This window comes from Carassius gibelio, chromosome B23, assembly GCF_023724105.1.
Source record: "Carassius gibelio isolate Cgi1373 ecotype wild population from Czech Republic chromosome B23, carGib1.2-hapl.c, whole genome shotgun sequence".
NCBI classification, from domain to species: Eukaryota; Metazoa; Chordata; class Actinopteri; order Cypriniformes; family Cyprinidae; genus Carassius; species Carassius gibelio.
The window spans coordinates 21,544,652-21,562,344 of record NC_068418.1 but is presented as its reverse complement, the minus strand read 5'-3'; the positions used below and the strand labels follow the sequence as shown (position 1 = coordinate 21,562,344).

Genomic DNA, 17,693 nt, shown 5'->3' with positions numbered 1-17,693 from the left:
TACATTAGATAGGCCATTTCAATTTCTCTAGTAGGCTGTTAAATGAATACTTTAGATGTGCATAAAAAAATTAAAACAAAGTTTGTTTTGTTTTTTGTATATTTTTTATTCTATTTTAATCTTTTGCTTGTTTTATTACTGGAATTGTATTCCTTTGCTTTTTTATTACAGTTTAATTACTTTCAATAATTTCAAGGACTTAAAAAAAAACTAATACAGGTGCATCTCAAATTAAAATGTCATGAAAAAGTTAATTTATTTCGGTAATTCATCTCAAATTGTAAAACTCGGGTATTAAATTCAGTGCACACAGACTGAAGAATTGTAAGTCTTTGGTACTTTTAATTGTGGTGATTTTGACTCATATTTAACAAAAACCAACCAATTCACTATCTCAAAAAATTAGAATATGGTGGCATGCCAATCAGCTAATCAACTCAAAACACCTACAAAGGTTTCCTGAGCCTTCAAAATGATCTCTCAGTTTGGTTCACTTAGCTACACAATCATGGGGAAGACTGCTGATCTGACAGTTGTCCAGAAGACAATTATTTACACCCTTCACAAGGAGAGTCTATGGGATATGGTCAAGAGGAAAATGAGAAATAAGGTACCAAAAAATGCAGATGAGCTGATGGTCATTGTCAAGGAAACCTATAGACTTGGAGATATGCATAGATAGAGGCCTTGTATTTTAGCTGAAGTAACGATTTTAAGTTAAACACACATTCATTATGGATTTGTTTCATTAAAAACAATTATTTTTAATGTGTTATCAGCTTCTTGGGATCTCATACCGACGGCACCCATTCATGCAAAGGATCTATTGGTGAGCAAGTGATGTAATGTAAAATTTCACCAAACTGTTTCTGATGAAGAGACAAACTCCTCTCCATCTTGAATGTCCTGAGAGTGAGTACATTTTTGGGCAAATGTTCATTTTTGGATGTACTATTCCTTTAAATGTGCAAAAATAGGACAAATTAAATATTATTTGTCCCAGACACCTCTTCATCACTAGCTCGGCCTTATGAAAACCAATGCAGCTTTTATTTTTTATTTTTTAATAAAAGTCATTTCCACTGTTACAATATGTAAAGCACATGTAACATTTGTGATTTTGACTTTATTTCACAAAATGAATACTTATATTTTCAAGTACTTTGCCCTTATCAGGACACTACATCTCACAATTAAGATACAACAGTATGATATAGATATTGTAGGGCCTACATCGATTCAGTTTTTATCAGCCACTAGAAAAGACACATTTGTAAAATATACAGTTAGTTGCAAAAAATAAATAAATGCTAAAGCTGTTATTATTTGTTTACAAGCATAAACCGTCAATAATAACAAAAGTCAATAATTCTAGGAAATAAACTCACAGATTTCAAACTGCAGTAGTTAAATATGAAAATCAGTAAGTAGACTACATTATCTTTTAACACTAGGGTCAGGCGTAAGACAAAAGGGGGCCACATTTGACCATAATTTATCTTCAAACACACCATGACATCATATTTTGCCAAGGCATGCACCACTCCACTCAAAAGAATCCAGTTCTTTTTATTTTTTTGTAGGTTTTATTGATAGCCATTTAAATGGCTTCAATCAGAATAAATGAATGAATATCTCTCCACATGAGCCTCTTTTGTTGTTTTTGTAATTGGAACAATCATAGCCTAGACACGTTGCTCTTGCCTTTTATTATTACTCTCTTCTCCTTCATTTAACTCTCATTACTCTCAGTACTATGCTCTGAACACCACAGAAAGTGGAAAGAAAAACATGTCCTGTCTCTTTAAATCCATCAAGTCAGCCTATCTGCCTTTGTTTCCATGGCAACATCTCATTGGGACCGAATATATGGGGTCCTTGTAAACCAGTGTATAATGTATGGGCCTTGTTTTTAATCTTAGCCCTAGTTTATTGATCTTTTTAATGAAACTTAATTATAGTAATCTTTTAATTAAGAGTACCATATCCCTGTTTACTACAATACCCTTGAGCTATGAATAAATAGAATTGTATATTGTGAGCCCCTGTCTGCTCTTTACAAATAAAGTGGCCAAGTCTGAATCCATCAAGTACTGTGTCTGTCCATGCATTCAGAAAGACATAAATAAATCCATATGAAGTTGTCCTTTATGGGTATATTGTGAATATGAAAACATGCTTGAAAGGGTGTGGCCATCTGTATCATTCAGAAAAAAACACTTATAAATATTAACCAAAATAAATTCTGATATTAATTTACCGGGAAACCTTACATTTTATAGCAATAATAAACATCTCTTTATCTTGTAAATTTTTTAAAATAATAATGATACTTTATAAAAATTGACAGTTTAATTTAACCAATTCAGAAGTATTTAATACTATATTAAATACTTTTTAATGATCACATATTTAAGTATCAAAATGATTAATTTTTTTTCTTCTAGATGAAGCCAAATTTTCACAGTAACCATCCGCCCTGCCTCATGTCTGAGCCTTTAACGCTCCAGTATGAGTAATGCAGGGATGTTTCTTTGTCCTCAGATAATTACTGTATGACACATGCAGACAAATGAGGGCACACTGGCAGGATCCATTAGTTTTGGTCTCAGTAGTGTTTGTGTGTGGTTAGTGTTTGATAAATGACACTTCTCCAGCTAGCAGAGTCATTAGCGCTAATCTGTGGTGCACTATCGCCCTCTGCTGGATTAATTCTTCGCGGATTTAAATGTTTCACATCCGTTGTTTTACTGTAAATGTTGTCTGCTAAGATTGTGTTATTATTTACTCACCGTCGTGTCGTTCAAGACGAGTATGATTTTCTGTAAGGAACAAAAATTTTTTTTTTTGAAGAAAGTCCTAACTGCTTTTCGTTTCTCCTCAACAGAACAGAGTGTGACCAGGCCCTGTAAAGCGTAAAAACGGATACAACATCATAAAAATATCATAAATATAGCCTATACGACTAATACATTATATTTCAAGTCTTCTAAAGCTATCTTACATTATTGTGAAAAGTACAAACCGAAATTTGAGTCATTATTCACGGCAAAATCCTCGCTGTCTCTTTCTAATCTTTTTCTTGTTTCCATGTTGAAATTTGGCGGGCGGACGCAGCGGCGTGGAAGATTTACGTCATTGTGACTTGATTTCATCACACATTTTGCTTTACTAAAAAAATAAATAAATAAATAAATAATAATAATTTTTCTTAACTAAAGCTAATTTTGCGTATAATATACAAATGAAAATTAAGGTGGAGCTAGTTCATTTAATTATTAACGACAATGAAGCCAATCCAAGTAGGTTTGCCAGGTTTTCACAACAAAACATTCCCAATTTCTACTCAAAACTAGCCCAAAACGAGCTGTGTGTAAGGCCCTTTTAAAACTTTATTTAAATGTTTATTTACAAATTCATAAATGCACATTTTAAACTCACATTTAACAAGTTTTGAAAGGAGTTTCAGTGATTGGATGGACACATGCATAACTAGCCTATATTGTAAAACATTTATACTTAATTTATTGTCTTCAATTTATGCCAACTGAAATAATAATAATACTAATAATAAAAAACTTGTATTACATGTAGGCTAATAAAGCACAAAATATGATACCTAAATTTGATGATTCCTTAAAAAATTTCTTCAAGCATATTCTAAATTCTAAATAGTAAATAAATAAATGAATAACAGAGAGATTCTCAAAAAAAAGTTTATTGTGCCTCTTATTGTTTATATGGCTTTTTATATAACAGAATTTGTTGAACACGAACAAAGGACTGACAATACATTAGCCAAGTTTAGAGAACAAGAAAAATATGACGAAGAGTTAAAGTAATCTCAACATTCCACTTGCTATACATGTGGCTGTGGCGCAACTCTGAAGGAGAAGAGGTCAGTATGACAGCTCACACACTCTCTGACAGCACCACAGTGATGACATTCGTTTAACAAAGTACTACACTACAGCTTATTGAGTGCAGCCATCCTCACATTCAACACACAAACACACACACGCGCACATCAACACACACAGCTGAATTCTGGTCATAGTTGTATTGCTTGACTGAGACTGATACCTTTTAATGTTCAGTGGCACACGACCACCAAATTGCATACTGTGTGTTTTTGGCAATAAAATGGATTAGGTAACATTAGAAAAAGAAATCTATTTCTATAACGAAGTTCTGCAATGAAGTTCTGCGTAAGATACGCAGATTTACTTCAGTTAATGGTGTCACGGCGAGATTTCTGAAAGGTAACACATAAATATTGCCCGTTTCTAGGCTGCAGCCAGACAGCAAGCGTTTGGTCCTTACAGAGATGCCCTGAGTCTGATGTAGCACGCTTTTTAAAATGTGTGTGTGTGTGTTCGTGTGTCAGCACGGGTCTGCATTCCTGTATTTCATCGTGATACATGAGATTCAGAAAATTCGTCCGGATGCATTTGTGTAGTTATCCTGAAGAACCGTCTAGCCCGATGAGGTCAAAGTTAATTCCACTCGAGTGCTGCATAACTTCTGCCTGAGCACTCTGAATGAAACCGGTCCAGTATGACATCATATGCATGATGCAGAGACTTGAAGGTAATGGACATGTGGGTGTTTCTGTTTGGAGCTGGGCTCCCTGACAGGAGTTGAACCCTACAAGCTGCAAACTTTGGCACAGACACACCATTCAATTGGCAGCGAATCATGTGACGCAATGAAAGCCGATACGTAATGGCATTCCCCTAAAAACACGGATCATTCGACGGGAGATACCCAGCCACTGAACTGATTATCAATGACATCTAACGCTGAGCCAAAGTGCCCAAGAACCCAACCAAGCAGCTGGATAAAGACTCAGCAGAAGTCTGCCAGTTATAGCAATCCGATTATCTTTCTGTAAGTCTGCCCAGGAAAGCTATCCAAACAAAATATAACTAAGAAAATAGTATACAGGACAACAAAACATATAAAAGTATATATAGATATGTATGGGCTTATTCATAAAATGTAAAGAGAACAAACTATCTCAAGGCTGGAAAAGTCCAAATGATATTCGAAGGCGTCAACGACAACAGAAAAAGATTAGCATTTTCAGTTCTCATCCTGTATTTTCTTTTGAAAGACTTTTTTTGAACCCGTTGAGAGTCATCTGTTAATGGTATAAGTCCATTTGGCTTCTCCTTTTCAAAGTAAACAAGTTTTATAAAAGCGATGTTATTTTGTAGGAAAAGCCAGCTGTTTTGTCTTTCACCTTCCCTCTCGTTCTGCGGGAGAGGTCCTGAGAAGAGGTTTTTTACGTGAGTTTCCTCAGATCGACTCACTGATGTCTCTCATCGTTGACCGAGTGGCCTGAGTTAGGAGTGTCTGTACAGGTAAGGCTGGAAGAAGAACGCTTCCTCACTGAGCTCTTCCTCCATGGCTCTTTCTGGACACATCCGCATTGGGTTCCTGGCCACCCCAGGCCTCTCCATCGCTGTCTGTACCCCTCTCCTCCTCTCCGTCATCGTCATCGTCGTCCTCCTCCTCTGGTGAAGGCTCGCTGCCGTTCTCCGTGGCCCAGCTGTCGTCCTCGTCCTCCTGCTCTTTCTTCACAGTGAGCAGGGCCGGCGGAGGAGTGGGCTGTTCAGGCTCGGGCTCGGGCTCGGGCTCGGGCTTCTTCTCTGTGGACTCAGCCTGATCCTCAAAGGCTTCTGGGTTTTCCAGCATCTCCCGGATGAGAGGAGGCATGGGACCTGGGATCTCCATCTTGAGAGTTATGGCCCTTTCTGCTCCTGTTGCACACAAACAATTGATTTAAGGACGGTGTCATTTACATAATACATAATATGTATTAGGGTAATTAGTACCAAGCAGAAAGTGAAAGTCTGTTTAAACTGATTTTCACACCAATTTTGGGCATCAATGTTTAAAATTATACAGTAAATAGATAAATAGATTTTTATTGTTCGCATTTATTGTACGATATTTAAATATACACTACTGTTCAAAAGTTTGGGGTCAGGTTTTTTTTTGCAAAGGTTGTTTTTTGAATGTTCTATTCAGCACATAAATCTGAAATATTTATTATGGTTTTCACATAAATATTAAGCAAAACAACTGTTTTCAACATTGATAATAATAAGAAATATTTCTTAAGTACCATATCAGCATATTATAATTATTTCTAAAGGATCATGAGACACTGAAGACTGAAGTAATAATGGCTGCTAACAATCCAGCTTCAAATAGAAAAAATACATTTAAATTGTAATAATATTTGACAACATTACAGTTTACCATATTTTTGATCAAATAATACATAAATAAAAAAAATACACACACACACACACATAGATCTGTTACAATTGGCAGTGTATTTTGCATTAAAGGACGATTAATCTCTTTTGTCAAATGCCTTGTATTTTGCATTGAAGCATGTGAATGATGGAGTGCATCTTGCTTTTGCTCAAGTATGCAAACTTTTTTCAGAGACTCAGAAAATTTGCGTTGCCCTCTGTGTGAATACCATCGATGCACAAAAACACTGGCAATAATGTGCTCTTGGTTTGAATAGTCCTCAAGTTCACTAATGCATTTGAAAAAAAAACAAACATGATTTTCATCAAGATTTAAATCTTGCAAATCAACCAGAATAGTAATGCTGAGGTGATTTCCATGTCTTTTCTGGCTAGTAAACTGACCCTTGGTGCTGATGCCACGTAGGTCAGTGATCTTCATCAACATGCGAGGGAACATGTGAGGTTTGTTGGGTCGGCGGCGGCGTGCATAAATCTTCAGAGCTTCCAGAAGTGGCTCCTGCAGACGATCCACACGCTCAGGCTCCTCAAGATCCATTCGGTCTACAGAAAAAGAGGTTAGTATTAGTATAGTAGTACCTCCATTCATTTTTAGTGGTTTGGAGGTTAAAACCAATTCTGAATATTAGCTAAATCTCTGTTAACAGTTTAAGTATTTCCCCTGTTACTTCATCTAGGTGGCAGCAGTGTTGCAACAAAACTGCATGTGTAATACCTCCACAAATGAGGCAGATGGCACTGAGGAGGCCAGTCTCTGTATCATCCATCTCAAGGGGCAGAAGCTGACCAGCAAAGGCAAACACCAGGTCAGTGAGCGGACCGAAACCAGCATTATGCATCTGAGTCCGGTTGAGGGTCAGTCCATCTGAAAAAGTCATTGTGTCCTGCTCAGGTGTGTATCGCGTGCAGATTCGCAGCATCTGCAAGAGACAGAGACATTTATGAGGCAAAGAATTATGTGAAAGTAATGAAGTAGATGCATGGTCTACATCAAGGTGAGATTGTTAAAGGAAGGCACGCATACTAGAATGTCCAAGCAGGCTGATTTAAGGAGGGTGATCTGATCTGCGATGGTGAGGGTGGTGAAGCCCGGAAGGCGTTTGGCAAATTCGACAATTTTAATGATGCACTTGGTGGAGAGCTCACTAAATTTGTCCCATAGACCCAGGTCCAGCTGAACCCGGTGGTCTGAGCTTGAGTTCTGAGGAAGAGAAAAGGAGAAAATAAATGAATATGTGTGCAAAATAAATCATGTATTTATCCACATGTCATTCCAAACCCATATTGTTATTTATTCCATGGAACACTAAGAGAAATTATGCAAAAAATTTGAAATTCAAATTCTTCAACTTTATATGGACCACTTTAATGTCAGTTTTATGGCTCTTTTTGGAGCTTGATGGCCCCAGTGCTCATTTACTTTCATTATATCGAAAAGATTGTCCAGGAAATTCTTCTGAAAGAATTTCACAGGAGAAAAAAGTCATACAGATTTGGAACAACATGAAGTTTAAATAAATGACAATATTTATCTTTTATCGTTCTCAATAATGGACCATGTTTATCACACTACATCTGACATGGTCCGTTTACACCGCAATAAATAAATTCCACATTCCATTGCTGACAGATCCGCTCATTTTCAGAAAAAAACTCACCGTGGTGTATTTTCCCAGCTGGCAGAGTGAAGGGAAGGTCTCTTGATGTGCTTTGCTCACTTTGTTGACCAGCTCCTCTAGTTCCCCACTCAGCTCATAGCACTCTGGTGGAACAACCTCATCCTTCACATCCTTCTTTTTCTTATTTCGATCGTTGCGCACAGCTGAGATTCACAAAGAGAGGCAGCTTAATTATTCTACAATGAGTTAGCTTCACTCATAATTTGACAAACTATAATCTTAGTACTTGAATGCAGAACCTAGTGAAACTCCAAAAAATGATGTGCCAAAAAAAAAATTAATGATGATTTTGAGCTTAATTCCTCAGAATGTCTAACCTTGTACAATGAAACAATGTGTTTAATATATAGTAATGTGGAACAGGATTTTAGCTACTCGGAGATATATATATATATTATTTTTTATTTTTTTCTTTATTTTTTCCTATGATGCCTCTTATTACTGATTCTTATTTTTTAATAAAATTTTAAATAAAGTATTTAAATCATGAATTGGGTACAACAAATGACACACACTCACACACACATATAAATATATATATATAGTGTGTGTGTGTGTGTGTTTTATATGTTGCTTCTTATATCACAAATTCTTATTTATTTTAATACCATGACAATTGTATATATAATAAATACCACCATGACATTTAAATAATATAAACATAAAAATATATAATAAGAATATATATTTAATTTTCATAAAAAACATTGTATATTTACAAAAATAATTTAATTGTATAATATTTATTTTCTATAGAAATTTCTTTCTATAGATTTTGAGGGGAAATATGGCCAGGAAAAGTTCTTGACAGGTTTTGTGACGTTAATCTTGTCGCTCATCAACTGTTTGAAAAATCTCAAAATGAACCCATTTATCAAGTTGCATTATTGCATGTTTCTTGGATAAGACACAATGTTACTGTATACTGAATTCCAAATGCAATCACTAAAACATGGCCTCAGATCAGGCTCCGTGGGTGTTTTGGTGCGTCCGACCCAAGGGAGACAGCCCTGCCAACCCTACCCCCCCACCCCCCTTCTCTAGCCCCCCTCCCATTCTTTCCTTCCTCTCAGGATATCCAGTAATAGCAAAAGCACAATGTGATCCCGGTCCTTACACACATCCCATACATATAAATGCACACATACATGTCCCAACGGACACATAGAGGCCCAATGTGCCACTCTCCCCGTGACATCATCGCCGTGACCCTGGCGAATGAACAAACGCATGCCCCAGACTCGCTCTCTCAACCTCGGGCTATTGTCTTTGTTACAACACAAATCTGTTAGCGCCAAGTCATAAAGTGACTAGAGGAAAGGCTACCAAAGAAATCACACCTAGCACTGATGGATTGATGTGGGTGAAACTTCAGACACGAAACCCATTTGTGAACATTCATACAGAGCTTTAACCTCCATGCTAACCAGCTTTATTGGTTTGTGTTTGAACTTTTATTTGTCTTTTGTGTCTTCAAGTGTCTCAAACTGGCAGTTTACAGCTGTCTACAGTTTGTTTATGCCTCTCTGTCCCGGCGCTCAAGTCTCACCACTCTAAATTTGTCTGTGTGTCTCTGGCTTGTATGTCTGTTTCACAGCTTCTAACCTATATCAGCATGTCCCCGTCTGTCTCCTGTCCCGTCTCTATATTTGTGTTTGTGTATGCGGGTCTTGGATGAAGGCCAAGGAGCCCACGTGCCTGACAGAGACCTGAACCCTCACCTTCCTTGGACATGCCAACCTCGAAGCACTTCTGCAGCCGGCAGTACTGGCAACGGTTGCGTGTGACCTTGTTGATCTGGCAGTTCTTGTCACGGTGGCAGGTGTAAACCATGTTCTTCTGAATACTGCGACGGAAGAAACCCTGGAGCAGACATCCAAGAGAGAGCGGGTAGGTAAGCTGAAGAGTAGGTCAGCCATTATCATTTCACTTACACAAGCTGTCAGTATATTGTTTAAAGTTGCTGATTTGCTAATGTCATTTTGTTTTGTTATATAAAAGTATAGTTAAAAATCTGATAAGTGATGGCCCGTATACCTGTCACCACACATTAACCAAATGAATGAAAATATTGTTATTGTGCCAAATGTAATATTACTTATGACAAACGGCTTAGAACTGGTGTTAATGAAACTAACTAGACCGGTTTAGACAGGACATGTTATTGAGTTCATGAAATTGTTTTTGTATGTAAACATGTGCTAGACCGTTTTTTCAGCATTTTGTGCCATGAAGGTCACATTTTTTAAGATGCTGTGTCAAGTCAAAAATAGACAAGATGGTTCTTTTTAAACACATCATATGTTTACTGCTCCTTAGTTAAAGAATAATTTTTTGCATTTCTTTTTTTTATATTACACAAACACGCACAATATAGGACAATTAATTTATTGGACTTTGGTACCTTTCATCATAATGCCACAGTTTTATATTGTTTTATGATGTTTGAAAGCAATGAGCTGCTTAAATCTTGACCATAGTTGTATTTAACCACAGAGGTATATGGTACAACACATATTTTACCCCTTAAACATAGTAAAAATGCTGTATTGCATTGCTTCTCACTGCTTTAAAGGGACAGTTTACCCCAAAATTAATGGTTTAGTCAAGTGTTTGGTTACCAGCATTCTTCAAAATAACCTTCAACGGCAAAAAATAACTTATCTAGGTTTGGAACAAGTGGAGGGTGAGTAAACGATAACACAATTGTCATATTTGGGCAAGCTATCCCTTTAACATACTGTCCACATTACTCTGTGTCTCGTGTAGCTGATACTGCGCAACTGTATCCTTTTCAAGTGACCTTTTGTATGTTTTCATAAACATTTTTGCTCCCTGCACTACAAGTTCCTCAGTCAGTCTTAGCTTCTTGGTGTTGACAGGAGCGAAAATACTTTTTAGTATTCGAGTACTTTTAACATGCGAGAGCGAAACCTCCACGTCTCTCTCTGTATTTTTCGCATTTTTGCCAAACGTCAAAGACAAATTGTGTAACAGACTCATGAAGAACATGAGATTCGTCAGGCCACAGGTGATGGGAGTTCAGTTGTTTACCTTGCAGCCCTCACAAGAACTGACACCATAGTGGTACCCGGAAGACTTGTCCTGGCAGACGAAGCAGGGCTTGTAAACACGGGGTGGAGGTGGTGGAGAAGGGGAGCTAGGCACCATCTCCTCCGAACTGGTGCTCTGGGTCTCCACCGCTGAAGAGAAGAGAAAAGAAAACATCAGACGCTTCGTCTAATCACATCACTTCACACTATTTACACAACACAGGAGGATTTAATGAGAGGGAGATATTAAACGCCACATGGAGAGAAGAAAAGATCCTACCGTGAACCTTTTAAACCGTATCTGATTTCAAAGACACACAAGGGCTTTGAAAACCATCATGATTACTCGCTAAACCTTTTTCATGATGCCCCCGAGCAGAAAACACAAGATGCCACCCATCGCCACTTTTTAAATCTGTTATTGTATGCAAAGCATCTGCCAACTAGGTAAAAGTCAAGTCTAGTTAACATGTCTGTTGAATTCATCTCCTATAGCTCTGCCCCCCAGCCCACCCTGTCCTTAGGGGTCCAGGATTTTAAGGGATTAGGCTGCGGTGATTGACACTGGAAAGAAAAGAAAACACAAACAGTTTAACACTAGCAGACAGATAAGCGGAGCCGATAAGACAGGTAGCTCATCTATGTCACAGCCTGGGGGGCTTGCAAAGTTACTTTAAAACTGTGATCATGTGTCTTACAAACAATAACATATACAAAAAAAAAAAACAATTTAACTATTGACATGAGTGTATCCTTACACCCTTAGTTATTACTTTGATATATCACACCAGATTAAACCCTTTATTTCACATTTGCACACGCCAAAGTCAACTTTTGCCCTTGGTCATTCCAAATTCAACCCCCCAGCCTTCACCCTTGCCATTCTTTGACACACAAACCCTATTTTTCCTCTTGTTTCCCGGCCCTAAATTCCTCAGTGCAGTCCTGCTAGGTTTTAATAGAGGACCCTGCTCGTAAGCTAAGCCTATAAAGGTGGTCTCATGGCTGGACTGGAGGCCCCAGCCCGGCTGGTGGGGTCTTTATTAAGACTCAGACACCTCAGGCAGCCATTCACACCACCAGCTGTAGCCCGAGCTAGTAAAAAAAAAAGGCCCAATCATAAAAATAAAAAAAACAGAGAGGCTCTAAACTTCTAACTTTTATTGCCCCACCTTCTTCAACCATCTTCAATGGAAAGCCTAAACTTAACCTACAACCCCTCCCTCGCTGTCCCACCACAGGATTCAGCAAAAACCACCAGCTTGGCCTTTTACAAGAGTTTGGAGACTTCAAAAGAAGAAAAGGGGGCATAAAAAGAGGAATTTGATAGAAAACAGAAAGAAAAAGATGAGGGTGGAGGGGTGAACGAGCAGAGGCAAATAGGCCCATTTAAGGTCGAGCTCACATACAGTAGGGCCTTCTGTTCATGGCCATGGTTACAAACAAATCGCTTATTCTTCAAGCGAGAGTGAGAAATGCAAAAGCTTTCTGAGTATATGATGTATAAAAAAGCTAATTGCATTTGAACTAGCAACGTGCATGACATTTGTTTCCCAACTGTAGTGCTATGTCAAGTTAGTTATTTTTTTACTGTTCTACTTTGAAGTACGATAAAGGATTCTTATGAGAACAGGTTCCAGTTTCGTTTAGAAAAATCAACTGATACAAATTTTCAGTGCTGAAACGAATATCCGATTATTTAGAATGACGTGCCGATATAGATACAATAGTTTGATGGTTCTCTTTTTTTTACCTTTTCAAATGTACAATTACACATTTTTGAAAGAGATGTAAATAACTTTGTAAATAACAGGATATAATCAGCCCTGATCATTGGCTGTTTTTGTATATCCGACAGAGTCAATAATTACTCAGCCATTGCCTATTATTAGCCGATATATCGGTGCATTGAGAACACTAACTAGCAAATTACCATCAAAATAACTGAAGAAGTAACGGAAAAAAAGGTTATCAAACATAATAGGTCACATTAAAGTTATAATTCTAGTATAAACCCCAAACATGTATGCTATCACAACACATACGTGTTTTGAATACTAAGTATATGCTTTGAACTAAATGTTGCACACCAGGATCAATGCTCTCAACTGAACCTAGCGTGAACTCATTTGTTTATATAGCAATACTGGCAATATGCTGGTAATGACAAGCACCTGAAAAGGATCGCAAACTGCATGTGGCGTGAAGAAACAGCTAATGATTGACACCATCTGAGTAGCTGAGAGTAAAAAGAATGGGAGGGGGGAGAGGGACAAAAATCCATCAGAATCTCTCAACAACCCGAGACGGTTCCTGCCGTAAAAACCCCGGTCGCTTTCCCTCGCTCTAACACCTCTTCCCAAATATCAGTCAACACTTCTCCCAGGGTGCACAATGGGATGGGTTCTTATGTCAGCCCAGAGGCCCTCTCTGAGTCCCCTCTGCTAAGCTCTCCTCTGTTTGGGAAACAAAGCGCTCTGAAATGAGAGGCCTCCTTATCAGCTCTCCAGCCAGGGACTTAATTTGCATCACAATGCTAAAGCAGAGGGCGGATGGCTGCTGACGGAGGGACAGGTAGAAGCCGACTGCAGTTATCAGCAGACGCTGTTCATTTCCTGCCTGGTATTGTGTTTCTGCCCAGAACTGGTCTCTGTGTGTCCTCTGTACACAAGTATTCCAGGTGGACCGTCCTATGCTAATCCCAGTGTCAACCCAGACAAAGTGTCCCTGTTGTAGGAAAATGTCCATATCTACAAGCCGATACATACAGCACACACCAGGGTAAAGTAAATACACAAATGCAATTTTTTTTACAGATAAGTAAATATTCAAACACACACAATGATCCAATTCTTGGAAAATATACATACATAAACACAACAGGGGTGTCAAAAACATAATATTTTAATAAACATTTTCAGTATTTATGTTATTTAAAATATTTATTCAAATTATTCATATACATTTATTATTATTAATATATATTTAATATTTAGAAATAAAAAAACATATTATTACATAAAAAATATACATTTTACATATATTAAAATATTTATTTATGTTACTAAAAATATAAGTAATATTTTTTATAATATAAAATAATATAATAATAATATGATTATAAAATATTCAATATTTTTAAATACATAAATCATAATTATAACAAACATGTTTGTTTATATAATCATAAAACTATTAAAAAAATTAAACAATAAAACATTATTATATAAATATTAATATTTAATATAAAAAATATTCTGCATTATAATATAAAGTATATAATTTAAGTATTTCATATTTATTAAGAAACTTTTAACTCTTAAATTGATACAATTAAAAAGTATCTAAATATGATCCATAACATCTCTATTTAGGTGAGATCTAGTGGGTAAGTGTCAATGCCCACAATGCCGTGCACATAAACATGCATGCATACTATAAACATGTCACTGTTGCTGAAGAAAAAGTGGTCCAAGTTTAAACCCATTTCCTGAAGAAATGACTCTGGTAACACAATAAACAAGTAGTGCAAACAAATCAGGCCACATGGGTAACAGGAAGTGAGCTGTGACCTTGAGTTTTTTTATCTTGGTTCAGAATGACAGTAGAAAAATTAGCGAGTACACAAGTCTAAAAGAACAAAAAATAACATGTGTCAGCTTCATGTGTTTTAAGTGTTGCAACACTACTTTTAGCTGAACAGCATATGACGCATTGGCTGCGGAACAACTATTCTTTCACAATAGAAGAGTAGATTTTGTGTACGTGACTGGGTGTGATTGAATCTTCAGTGGAGCTCTGTTCCCAAATCTAGTCTTGGCATGTGAGCGTATGTGTGTTCAGTTCTGCATGGGCGCTCGTCCAACGAGTGTCTCTAAAGACTCCCATTTGATTTGCAAATATAGTTCTCTGCGTCTCAATTCCTCTTAAGTATTTCAGCGTGTTGGGCGTGTATTTGCGTGTCGCTCGCTTTGCATTTCTCAGAACATAATCTTGCTTCCCTCCACTGAAATCTCCATGATTTCGCCTTTGCCTCGTATTTCAGCCCATGCTTGCGAGTGGGGTGGACTGACTGCTTTGTTGTGCATGCAGCCAGTGTGGCAGACGGGCCACAGATTGGCCAGGTTTTTTGGAGCGGTGTGATTGATAGACTGACTGGCATGGCCCCCCTCTCTCCGAGCAGTGACTGATGGACAAGGACACACAGCCCTCCTCTGGCTGCCAACTTCCTGATGAGGGGAACCGACCGTGGCTCTTTCTCTGTCTCTGTGTCTCATTGCCCACGGCTTCCTGCCCACAGGCAGATCCTCCTCACATGCTGTTGTCATCGTACCACCTCATACTACACAACCCCATTTCCTTCCTCTCCACTGCATCACTGTCTCTTTCCGCTGGATGTATTCTCACTGATTGCAGACTTTATCTTACTGAAAGCTGTTTTTCGACATTTGTAAATTCACATATTGCAGCTAGAGTAGAAATGTTGATGTATTGAGAGAGACAATCATTTAAACAAAGAGTCAAACTAATTTCAGATAATAATTTGTCAAGTACTAGGCAAATTTACAATCTAAATTTTTTTTGAAAAAAGTAAACAAGCTGAAACTAAAATAAAATAAAATAGTCAAACAAAGATTTGAACAATTTCCAGATACTATGTCTTAAGTCGCTGGGGTGTATTTGTAGCAATATGCCAAAATACATTGTATGGATCAAAATTATTTATTTTTGATTATTTGATTTTATTGAACGCCTATATAAACGCCTTTTTTTTTTTTGAGCTTCCGCCAAAATCAGTATTGTATCTGGTGGGTATTGAAAAGACAATTTATAATTTTATGCAAAATGCACTATTTGCAGAGTTATTAGGTAATGTTTTCTCCCTTTTTTTCCAAACCATGAAAAAAGACAGTCTCCCTTTTCGCAGAATGCATTATATCTGCTCAAACAATCACAGTGCACAATTCCATGCACTCTGGACAGTAATGGTGGCGCTTTGAATACACTCAGCATCCTAATTTTCCTCATCTACTTTTTACTTTATGATCAACAAACAAGGGCTTAAGGGATAAATTGCACGTGATTGCCATGCGCATCTTGTCAGTAAAGCTGGTTCTGTGATTAATATTACCGGTAAATCTGCATGTGCATTCAGATGTAAATTAAGATGCATTTAATACACAGAGCCGTAGTTCACTGAGAAGCTATGCTATATCGCATTCATTAGATAAATAATCGAATGCGATATTGCGTAGCTTGTCAGTTTTAGTGTTTTTATGAATGACATTTATGTTTTTGTTAATACAGCACATAGCACTAGTCAATTAAATGAATGTAACATAGCAAGGATGAATGCACTTTTGGAAGTTGAATGCAAGGCAAATGCCATTTTAGAATTTCTGTGGTCTAATAAGATATTATTGACCTAAATTAAATTTTATTGCTTTATTTAATTTATAGCCTTAACAAGATGACTCGTTGAATTCATTTTGGAAATGATGACTGATGAATGTATTTTTAGTCCAGTGTCTGTATATAAGATTATAATGGATCATGTGGATCAATTTAAAATTTGTATTTTCATCAGTTTCAATATGAAAAACAACTTTCATATTGATTCAATGGATTTATTGCATTAAAAAAAATAAATAAAATAAACGAACAGTACTGTTTTGTTTAGTTTTTTTGTTGTTTTTGCATTTTGGGGAAAAAGAAAACATTTTATAATAAATCTTTGAAAATCAAAACATGGACTTTATGTTATTATAACCTAAAGATACTATGTGCAAGTTTGAAACAGAAAATAATGGTTTTCACTTAGCCACTTTCTTGGTAAAGAAAACAAATTTTTACTCAAATTAATCTAAATGTATTTATAGCATTTTGAAACCAAACTCTTCATATCAAAACTTTATTTTTGATTTGTATTATGCATTATTAAGAACTTCATTTGGACACCGTTAAAGATGATTTTCTCAATATGTAGATTTTTTTGCAACCTCAGATTCCAGATTATAATACTTGTTATAAAATCTCTGCAAAATATTGTCCTATCCTAACAAACCATGAATCAATGGAAAGCTTCAGCATTCAGATGATGTATAAGTGTTCATTTAAAAAAAATGACCCTTATGAATGGTTTTGTGGTGCAGGGTCACATATTAATATTTACATGGTAAATTTACTTTAAAAAAGCAATGTAAATGGTAAAAATACTATTTTTCAGCACACACACACACACACAAAACATTTAACGCACTAAGCAACAAAATAAATAAATAAAAGTGGATAATGTTTTGTTGTAAAATAAAATAAATTACATTAATAAAATAAAGATCCATTATTATCAGATATTTATAAATGTAATATCTAATAGTTATAAATCTCTAATATCAGACAACAACTGATTTCAAGTGCACCCCTAATTAAAAACTTTAATTCAGGAGTTGACCTACCTTCTAAAATTACTTCAAGAGGCCAGTTTAATAACAATGTCTCTGCACCACAGATGCAGTGCAAAAGGATGGTTAAGTTACTGGACTAAGAGGTGTGTGTGCCTTCATTAAAGGTGCTGAGCAGTAGCAGTTGATGTCAACAGCTGTCCGAGAGCTCATTACCTGATCTCCCCCTCCTCTCCTCCCATTTTTCTACTTTTTATCCCTCCCTCTCAT

The 17,693-nt window shown here is 36.7% G+C and overlaps 1 protein-coding gene across 3 annotated transcripts in view; it reads right to left on the bottom strand.

Moving 5' to 3' along the window:
• Window positions 1-3,702: 3,702 nt before the first annotated feature.
• Window positions 3,703-17,693, bottom strand: part of LOC128011712 (retinoic acid receptor gamma-A) — a 77,888-nt gene continuing 63,897 nt past the window's right edge. For all 3 annotated transcript variants that reach the window (XM_052594402.1, XM_052594401.1, XM_052594403.1), the window contains 7 exons: window positions 11,024-11,172; window positions 9,691-9,832; window positions 7,949-8,112; window positions 7,315-7,491; window positions 7,006-7,210; window positions 6,675-6,833; window positions 3,703-5,765 (listed from right to left, as the gene is read on the bottom strand). In XM_052594402.1, coding sequence (XP_052450362.1) covers window positions 5,392-5,765; window positions 6,675-6,833; window positions 7,006-7,210; window positions 7,315-7,491; window positions 7,949-8,112; window positions 9,691-9,832; window positions 11,024-11,172 — 1,370 coding nt within the window. In that variant the 3' untranslated portion in view covers window positions 3,703-5,391. The remainder of the gene's footprint in view (window positions 5,766-6,674; window positions 6,834-7,005; window positions 7,211-7,314; window positions 7,492-7,948; window positions 8,113-9,690; window positions 9,833-11,023; window positions 11,173-17,693) is intronic.